Here is a 10,217-nt window from a genome sequence, read left to right as displayed (position 1 = left end):
CTGTCCACGCGGATGGAGTTGCAGCGGCTGAAGTAGGGCTGCAGGTTGGGGCAGTCGGTGCTGCATTCGTAGCAGCGGCCCTGGAAGCCCCGGTCTTCGTAGAAAGTGATCTGCAAAGGAAGAAGAATTCCGCATGAAATTATTTGCTCCCAGTCGATTCTTGCAAAAGCTTCCTCCGCTTCCCTTTCCTTAGCCTGTCCCCCGCTCACCTTTCCCATGGCCTGTTGACACGGACGGTGCAAGCTCAGTGTGGTGCAGCCGGCCAGCCGCAGCGGGTCTATATAGCCCGGGCGCTGCTGCGTTGGCAGGAACAACACAAAAGGGGCCCGCAGGGGTGAGTAAGGGGATTTTATGGATCCCTTTTACGTGCTGCATTCAGTGGCAGTGATTGTAGATTTGCCTTCATTCTCTGGTATATTCTAATGCTGCCCCATATGTGCTGCTCTCTGTTGCTTTTATTTGGATTCTTAGTGTTTTCTAAATTTATCAGCACATCAGTCTGAACTTTTGACCTGAAAGTCACCTCTACACCAGGATTCCATTATACCTCCTGAATCTTCTGGGAAAAAGACTACCCCTTTATAGAAATGCCTCTAGAATTCTAGGAGGCTAGAATTCTGAGATAGAATGCTACAGGTACTGACTAATAGTTTCCCTGGATGAGAGAGCCCAATCTATCTTATTTTTTGTCTTTCTTTTACAAGATTTGCCAGTCCAGGCCAGCACACAAATCTAGATTCTGATCTTGGCTACTTTTGACTGTGCTGATCCGACGCTTTAGACCTAGCTCTTAACTTCCTCTTTGGTGGGTGCACTGTATGTAACTTGAGGTCAGCCCCTCAAAGCCCACCTCTGTGAGAACCAAGGGGAAGATTTCTGTGGTTCTGGAGCCCAGTACTGTGAAGTACATTGCTTTGTGGATTGTTTCTTCTTTTCCAAAGGGGTCTGAGGAGGCCCTAAAGTTTCCTGGGCAGGAGTGTAAGCTTTGGGCTCAGCCTGTCTGAACTCAGCCCACCTGTGTAGCTCCAGGGATGTGGCACAATTTCTCATAGCACAGGGAGCTTGCAGGAGATAGGATGATGATAATGGGGGTGGGAGAGAGAGGGAGGGAGGAAGAGAGAGAGAGAGAGAGAGAGAGAGAGAGAGAGAGAGAGAGGTGCTGTAACGCTGGTCTGGCACTTCCAACTAGCCATTTTATTCCCCTGTTAGACATAAATAATCTTGCAAGAGTCCTCTGAGACTGTGATACAATGAGATAAAATAAGCCCATTTCACCATTTTTGTCTAAGCACAGGCAAACACAAAGTTCATGTGCCATCCAAAAAATACCAAATACTCTCTTTCCTCAGCTGAAAGTATTGGCTGCTACTCCTAAAAAAAAAGTTTTTTTGTTTTTTTTTTTAAATTAATTGCAGCTGTATCCTTGTTTTCCTGTGTTGTGTGGAGCAAGTCATAAACCTAATTTGTTTAATGAGGTATGTTCCAGGTGGTGTCTAACTGAAGGACATTGGTGGGAATACATGGGACAATATTTATAATGCATTTGGCACATACTTGGCATAAATGAACACAGTAATATTTCAAAATTCCTGAAGATTTTATCCTCTACAAAGCCATTTGGTGGTTTAAGAAAAAGTCAGGCTTGGAAGGAACTTGAGAAATTATCTAGTGTTTTTCAAGTTCCAGCAGGCATAAACATCACCTTCCTTGTTAAAAATCAAAACTACCAGTCCCTACTCTCCCTCAAGATTCTACATCATTGAATTAAGAATGAACTCCTGGCATTTGCATTTTTAACCAGCACCAAATAATTCTTAGACTAAATGTTGAAAAACACATCTACTCCAGTTTCATTGTGTATATGGCCTTTTATGAGATTAAATAGGCAAGAAGATATTGCAGATTCAAAGTTGAAAAGAGGAAATGCCCTTTACAGAACTTTAGTCTCATCTCAGAATGGCAGTCTTTTCAGAATCTTTCTCCTTATCTTTGTTCCCCTCCATACCGCTTACTGCCTTACTTAGGGGGTCTCTTCATATCTCAGCTGGACTTTCGTCAGCCCCCTATCCTGCCCGGTCTTGCCTTCATCCACACTGCCCGCTGCCAGCATGCTGGGGTGATGAGAATGGGCTCATCTGCTCGGCGCACTCCATTGCCTGACACTGGTTTGGCACCAAACACCAATCCCTTAGCCCGGCACATGAGACACATGTCTGTTGTTATACGATCTGTCACTCAGAACCACACTGTCCTTTCCCAAATGCATGATGTTAATTTCACATGACTCTGGTTTTTCTCTACTTTTCAACTTTCCTTCAAGCCTCAGCTCAAGCATCAGTTCCACTGTAAAGAATTTTTAGATCCTTTCCTAACCTTCTAAATTGAACTTAACATTGTCCCTTGCTTTCTCAAGCATCCTGTTAATACCACTGTAGTGGTAACTGTCACTTCTCTATTTTGGTTAGACTGCAGTCCTTTGGAATAGATATGGGGAGCCCCATTTTTATTTTGGCATCCTCAATAATTAGCAAAATGGATTGGTAAATAAAACTTACTGCCCAAATGCTTGGGAGATGAATGAATATTGTCATCTAATCTGAAATTCTTCGTTGCAAGAGTCCCTCGGGCCTTTTCAAATGCTCAGCCCACACCGGCATCCACACTCACATCAAAGGCTCTCACTGCAAACTTCAGTGTACAGGATGACATAAACACCCTGTGCTTGATTAATTTCACCCTGTATAACAGTGGAGATGAATAAGGGAACGGGAGAAATCTTGAATGTTGTGTTGTCTCCTAAACCATGCACTCCTTAGTAATTTTAATGGTATAATATTTATGTCTTTTGAAATGACAAATTAATGTTCCAACAGCAGTGGGGCAGTCTCAGAGTTTTGATAGTGTCTAAGGTCCAGCCAACAGTTGATTTTACTACCTTTCTTCTTCTTCGCAATGAATGCAGAATTTGTATCAAATACGTGCCTGGTTAAATAAGCAGAGGCCACTCTGTACTAGTGACTTGTTCTTTATATTGGGATTAGGGAAGGATACCTTTCCCTTTGCCTCTATTTCGGGGATGGGAACAAGCAGTTTTCAAGAATAAAGTCTCCATCAAAGAGCTCCAGGAACTCTTAATTTTTGTGTTTTCTGTTCAGGTATTTCAGGATAACTTCTATTCCTGAAGTTTAATTTTATACCTACTCAGTGAATAGTGTAAAATTCAGCACCCCAGAAAGATTTAGTTTTCTAATTTATATTTGATGCTTTATTGGCAAATAGTGGACTCTGGTTAATTTCTCCAGGAAGCCAACATCAGTGTTGGGAGTATAAAGGTTATACTTGGGACTTAGGAGCAGTTAACACAAAGTAATCTGCGAATTTATTTTCTAGGAGAGGAACCTGTATGTATTTGTATGCAATTGCTGACCATGTGCCACAGTTTTCTTAGAAAAATCCTGGTTCAGGCTTCCTGTTCCAGTATGATTATTAATAAGACATCTTTTCACTCTTAAAAACTTGGTTTTTAAGTCTTAAAGACTTGGTTTAAGGAACAGGTTATATGTTCACTCTGTGTACAAGCCATGTAAGCACTGGATATGAAGGCCCTGAAGACACAGGATTAAAGCAGACTTTGTAGAAAATGAACATCCTTGTGTGTATAGATATGAATGCACTGAGGAGAGAGGAACAAAGCAGGGAAGGCTTGCAGGCCACTCAGCGGAGGCCAAACCTATAGACCACACAAAGCAGTGCCATTTAATGTGAAATTCAGTATAACTGTCTTCTGATAATCTTGTACCTGTGCCTCCAGAACCTCTGTTATAAAGCCAGCTGTGCCCACCAATGTTTTATGATGGTTCAGGGAAAAGAGTTCAGTGTCAGTATGGCGCCCTGTCAGGGCAGCACTTGTGGGAGGGTGAGATGACCAATCCAATGACAAGGCAGGGGTGCAGGGTGGAGGGCTGCTGAGAAAAGCACAAACCACTCATTCCTTCTCCAGAATTACAAGAGACATGGGGCTATTTATCTGTTGGAAGAAGTGGATTCACAAAGCTCTCACCCATGTGGGATGAGATTTGAGCCAGCTTGTTAGAATCTCAAAGGGTGGGGAATGCAATGAATTTTGACTTGAAATTATCAGTTTCAGTGGTGAACTTTACCAGAAACAGCCCCCAAAACTTTATTCACTTACTGCAGGATGTTTTTGGGGACATTGTTTATTCAGCAGTCTTTTAACCAGTATCCACAGGAAAGTCTACTTTTAGGTTTTATTTTTTTTGTTTTTGTTTTTTTTTTGGTTTTTCTCCGGTACCAGGAACTGAACTCACGACCTTGCGCTTGCCAGGCAGGCGCTTTTGCCGCTGAGCTAAATCCCCAGCCCCTACTTTTAGGTTTTAATACTAGGAATATATAGGATTTCCTTGACGACTAATTTATTTGTCTTATAGACTCTGTGACTCGTGAAACTGATTTTGTTTTCCTGTCTTCTATGACTGCTGGATCAAAATTTGGGTGTCTACAGCTAACATAGCACCTTCCAGCCTACAATTTGAGCTTGATCTTCACTATGGTTTCATCTCATCTCTCCTATTCTTGATTTTCTTCTGACCCAATTTCTTCATCCACTTATTTTTAACTTATTATATCATATTTTTACTAGAAGCTTTAATCAATCTTGGAAAACTAAGGGAAACAGATGCACAATTATATAGACTTCTCCAGAAAGTTGAGATTCCTTATTTTCCATTTATCATTATTTTCTATGTTTAAGTCAGAATACATTTATTTACTTTCTACTAAAATGATGTAAGACTGAGTTTTCTTATGGGTATGTGGTTTTGTACATGCCTTGAAATCTTCTACAAAGCTCATACAGTAAACAAACAGAGATTGGATATTAAGATTGGAAATCTCATCAAGGAATAAAGTATTGGAAATTAAACTGGGAGGAAAGAGATAGTGGCTGTCAGAAGGATACAGAATGCAACAAATGAGACCTGCTTGTTTGTTTCCTTATGGAGCTAAAGTAAGAGCTTGGCTACTGAGAATGATTTCCCTCATCCGCTAACACTGGTCAGGATAGTCAGTGGGGATAACATGTAGGGATAACTTGAGCTGCTTCAGTCAGTATGGATTCAGCATTGTAGCCCCTGATACATCCTGCATAGACAACCACAGCTAGCTTTGTGCTAATTGAAGTTTTTGTTAAGTCTACATGACTTGCTCATTAGAAAAGTGATGGAAGGGATGTAGCTCAGCGGCACAGCACGTGCCTGGCAAGCATGAGGTCATGAGTTTGATTTCTGGTACCAAAAAAAAAAAGTGATGGAAATGTTCTTTTTTGGATATTTTGATTTTTAGATAGGTTTTTGTTTTTGTTTTTGTTGCTGAGGACCGAACCCAGGGATTCCATCTTGCTAGGCAAGCGTTCTAGCACTGAGCTAAATCCCCAACCCCGATGGAAATATTCTGTACATTATTCCCCTTATAAGAGGTTGCTGCCCATTTCAAAAACATGCTGTGTTTGGCCTAGTGCTATTATTGTTTATGACTACTTAATAGATTAAAAGAACCACGGGACTCTATTAGTGCCAGAATCACAAGCTACGTATTTTATTAGATTTTAAAGGAGAAAAGTAGAGAATGGAAAGAACTTCAGTAAAAATCCATAACTCTTCTGAAAGAACCAGCTTTGGCATTCGCGGCCCCCCAGTCAAGGTATCTTCTATACTCTCCTGGCCTCAGCAGGTACTGTCTCCCCCTGTAGCTGGGCATCTCATAGAGGATCCAGCAGCCCTCCAGCACATTGAGGGAGTGGATCTCATTGAGGTGGAAGCGGTCCTGAAGGGAAGGACAATCATCTGTGATCTCTGACATCTGGCCTCTGAAGTCATCTCTCTCATAGATCCTTATTCTGAAAGTGCCAGAGTGCTAGAGTGGAGATAGAAAAGAAAAAGAAAATGTCAAAAACAGAGAGAAACTAAAGTTCTAGCCCATGCGCCTCCCTGGTCACACTTGCCCAGAATTTCCCTGAGTTGAAGTTTGCTTCCATGTTGCAGTTTAGGAGCCATCCTACTCTAGTCTCTCACTGCTAGTGAATTTAGCGCTTCATAGGCAAAGCAAGGAAGAGTTTAGCAGCTCATCAATTTCCATCTACCAATCTCTGGTCCCTGGGAATTAAAATGTGCTTAAAATAAAATTTATCACATCTGGTTAGTGCTTGTTATTTGAGAGAGCCCTTCTCAAAGGAGAAAAGTAGGAGTCTTTAGAAAGGTAGATATCATTGGATACACTGCAGTTATTAAAAAGAAGCATCAATAGTTAACTATTTTCTGTAAGATTCACTATTGGTTTTCATGTATGATATGGAGCCTAGGATTAGTAAATTTTTGTGATTAAATAAGATGATATATTTCTCTTTTCTTTGTTTTCAAGCTTTAGTTTCAGGGCAGATCTCGACCCATCCAATTCTTCAACTTCCTTCCTGACCTTCTATTCTCAATGAAGTCATTTCCCTGAGCACCAAAAATCACCTTTGTTAAAGCTCTGTTTCGATGACACTGTATCTCGTGCATCTAACATTCCACTCTTCTATGAACTCTTGAATCACTCCCGAAAATACCGACTCTCAAACTTTAGTGTTGAATTTGGCCTTTCCTATAATTTATATTGCTAAGTGAAAGCAGAAGATACGGACCTATCTTCCCTAGGAAGAAGAAACAAATAGAAGAGTAAGGCCAAGCAAGCCAAGAGGACTGCTTAACTAAGCAGTCCCCAATTCACAGATTTTGAGAGACTGGATTTCTGACTTGACATGGCTTGGAATGAACACTTCTAAGAAATTATATCTTGAACAGATAGCAAATTCAGTCTCTCTCCTGTACACTACTTTTTCTTAATCAGTCTTTGTTCCCTTTATTTTTAAAACTACATTTAAAAGGCAAAATATAGGAACATGATTTTTAAAAAAACACTACAGTGTTCACAAAGAACATGATTTTTAAAAAAACACTACAGCGTTCACAAATGGTTCCCATCGGAGAGACCTTTCTAAACGGTGTGGCTCCCACCCCCACCCTGCTTGCTAGTTGAACTATTTGGTTTAAAATAATGTGTTTATTTGTTTTTGGTGCTGGGGCTAGAATCCAGGGCCTTAAATAATTAAGCATGCGTTCTATCCCTGAGCTATAGCCCCAGTCCCAGCCCCATTAAGAGCCCCGTTTAAGTAGATTTTATTTGTAGAGACCAGTGACCGTACAGAGCCACACTTACTTGCGGGAGGAGGCGGCAGGAGCGGATAGAGTCGCTGAGGCCCATCCACTGCTGGTAGTCGGGGTAGTCGCCGCGCCGCAGGAAGTACTGGTAGCCTTGGTAGTTGGGGCGCTCATAGAGCATCCAGCAGCCGCTGTCCACGCGGATGGAGTTGCAGCGGCTAAAGTAGGGCTGCAGGTTGGGGCAGTCGGTGCTGCATTCGTAGCAGCGGCCCTGGAAGCCCCGGTCCTCGTAGAAAGTGATCTGCAAAGGAAGACGCAGAGGCATGAGCGGTTTTCCCCAGCGAGGATGCTGCAGCAGGGTAAAGACTGAACCTCAGATACCCAAGACTTACCTTTCCCATTTTGGAGAGAGCAGCTGCGGAGGTCCTCTCGGTGCTGTGTGGCCCTAGGGGAACGCCGCTGTATATATAGCAGCCCTGATTGCTGCCTCCACAGGAAATCGCACAAAAGGGCCCATTCCAGTGAGTAAGGGGATTTGCAAGCTGCCCGCTCTCCCTCCCGCTGGTCACTGGGGTTGGCTGAATGGTTTACTCTCATTCTTTCTGGTAGGTTCGGGTTGCTCTGATTCACTAAAGCTGTTGTTGCCACCAAAGTGAAAAGACTCTTTACCCATTTAGTTGAGCAAAAGGGTGAGCGAAACTCTATCCCCATGCTTTTATTTTATAGCTTACTCTGCTAATTGACTTCTCAAAGGTAAGTAAACTTCAACGTATTCCACTCAGGGACGAGTGCTTTATTTGTTTGTTTGTTTTTAACTTTTAAAAAACCAGAACTTAAATAATAAGAAAATTTAAGGAAGGAAGAATCAGGAAAAATAATCTGTGAAAGTGCTTTGCAAAGCATAAAGCTTAGCTTGAATTTAGGAGTCTATGATCATCATTGTCGTTGCTTGGGAGGGAACCTCGAGTGGAATTGTCACTGGAGTGGGGTTGTTAGGCTTCTGGGGACCTGGGAGTCTGTCTTGTCCTCGTCTGCCCCTGAGCCCTGGAGCTGAGGTTCTGCACACAGTAGGCCTCAGTGTTTAGCTCTGATGGAGGCTCAGCAGGCAGGTGTATGTGTCTTCCTCTCTTTCCCTATTCCTTCCGGCCCTAAGTCCTCCCTGCTGTTAGTGGCTGCCCACAACTCTCCCTGCTCTTTGGAATCCTTGTCCTTCAGACCTCCTATGGCCTTCCTCTTCTCTGTGGGGATCCTTTCTCCCTGGGGAGGGCGATTTGGGCAGTGCAAGGAGTAATGCAGAAGCCCTCCAGGCACCACACTGCCCACTTTCTCAGACTTGAGATGTTAGACAGTATCCAGGCCACACTGCAGGGCTTTCTGGTAGTGTGGTGTGGGGACCCCTGGGGTCCCTGAGACAATTTTAAAGTGTTCATATAATTAAGGCAGTTTTCAAAGTAATTCTAAGATTTTTTTTTTTTTGCCTTTTTTATTCATATTCTTTCATGAATGTGCAGTGGGATTTTTCCAGAGCCCATGTGACATTAAAGTACTTTGCAAAAAACATTAAACAATGCCAGTCTTTCCATGAATTGTCTTTGTTTTGGAAAATAGGGTTACTATTTATAAACATATTTTACTTATGTTAGAATGTACTAGGTTTACTGACCCAGAGTTTTCAGGGCCAGAAAGGTAAACCCAGTAAGGATGGGTCATTGTCCCTCCCAAGGTAGAAGGGATCCAGGTGTTCAGCTAACCATCAAGTGGCTGGTTGGTCTCCTCAAGGGACGGGGCCCTAATGGGACCGAGTTGATCTGTCTTACTGGTAGAGTAGTCATCCTCCAGTGGTAGTAGCTGTATTAACATAGGCTTCATCTTTGGCACAATGAACACTCTATTCATGAGTTCATGTGCCAGTATTAGGGTGACTGATAGCAGAGGCTGGCCAGTATCAAGTGACCAAGTCATTCTGTCTACTTGATTATTTAGTGTCACTTCCATGGTGTCCTATGATAAGCATTAGTGTGAGATATAATTGTCTACATACTCCGTGACCACTCTTGTATCTCCATACACGTCTCTACCCCAGACCTTCTTGTCTATTCTTCCAGTCTTTCCCCTTTCCAACCCTGGACCAACCAACCAAGCCACTTACCACTTCTCCATGATTCTGTATCTGTCCTGATCTCAAGCTACTTTTTTTTCCAACACAGAGTGGATTACCAGGTGTAATCAGGTGTAGCCCTTTCATAAAAAGTTATTTTTTGGTGAAGAAAGACCCTGAATAAAAATCATCTAAACTCTCAACCATACCCTTGTTTGAAGCCTACCAAGGACTGAAGAAAGTCCTCTGATGGATTCACTAAAAAATTAAAGTACCATTTGCATATGCTGAAAGGTCTAACCCTTAAATAGACCAAACTAAGACTTAATATGATCAGTGTCATTCATAGGTAAGTGTTAGGGGATGACAAAATATCACTGAGTATTAATCTGACTTAAACTCATTCTGATTTTTATCTGTAGCATAAGGTTTAATGGATTTATGACCCTGGAGAATTATTTTCTTGTTTCTTTTTTTGTTTTTGTTTTTGAGACAATTTCTCTGTGTAGTTCAGGCTGGCCCTTGAAGTCACTATGTAGCCCAGGCTGACCTCAAACTCATAGCGATCCTCCTCCCTCAGCCTCCCAAGTGTTGGGGTACAGGTGTGCACCACCATGCCCAGCTGGAGAAATATCTTATAGATCACATAAATTCATCCAATCTCTGGTTCTAATACATACAGAGATCATAACCCTGTGAAAGAAAGATAAGGATCAGGGATGCAAGGTCAAGATATGGTCAATTCTTTATTTATTTTTTATTTCATTGGTATATTTTAGATATACATAAAGGTAACATTCATCATAGGGAATTTGTACCTGTACATGATGTATGTCACTTCTTTTTCTTCTTTTATTTTTCTTTTCCTCTCTCCTCCCTTCAACCCCTCTGACCAATTCTATCAG

At 42.1% G+C, this 10,217-nt stretch overlaps 2 protein-coding genes across 2 annotated transcripts in view; both read right to left on the bottom strand.

Moving 5' to 3' along the window:
• Nucleotides 1-243, bottom strand: part of LOC102026505 (gamma-crystallin C) — a 1,734-nt gene extending 1,491 nt beyond the window's left edge. The window contains exons 1-2 of the mRNA XM_005397113.1: nt 210-243; nt 9-110 (exon numbers count right to left, since the gene is read on the bottom strand). Of these exons, the coding sequence (XP_005397170.1) occupies nt 9-110; nt 210-218 (111 nt within the window). The 5' untranslated portion in view covers nt 219-243. The remainder of the gene's footprint in view (nt 1-8; nt 111-209) is intronic.
• Nucleotides 244-5,655: 5,412 nt separating this feature from the next.
• Nucleotides 5,656-7,615, bottom strand: LOC102008186 (gamma-crystallin B). Its single transcript, XM_005396970.2, has 3 exons — nt 7,607-7,615; nt 7,273-7,515; nt 5,656-5,931 (listed from the first exon to the last, which is right to left on the bottom strand). Exons 1-3 carry the CDS (start codon nt 7,613-7,615, stop codon nt 5,656-5,658), a joined length of 528 nt encoding a protein of 175 aa, XP_005397027.1.
• Nucleotides 7,616-10,217: the final 2,602 nt, after the last annotated feature.

Source organism: Chinchilla lanigera, unplaced genomic scaffold (assembly GCF_000276665.1).
Source record: "Chinchilla lanigera isolate Chin_1 unplaced genomic scaffold, ChiLan1.0 scaffold00056, whole genome shotgun sequence".
NCBI lineage: Eukaryota > Metazoa > Chordata > Mammalia > Rodentia > Chinchillidae > Chinchilla > Chinchilla lanigera.
Note: the sequence above shows the minus strand (reverse complement) of the source record. Positions and strands in the feature narration are given on the sequence as shown.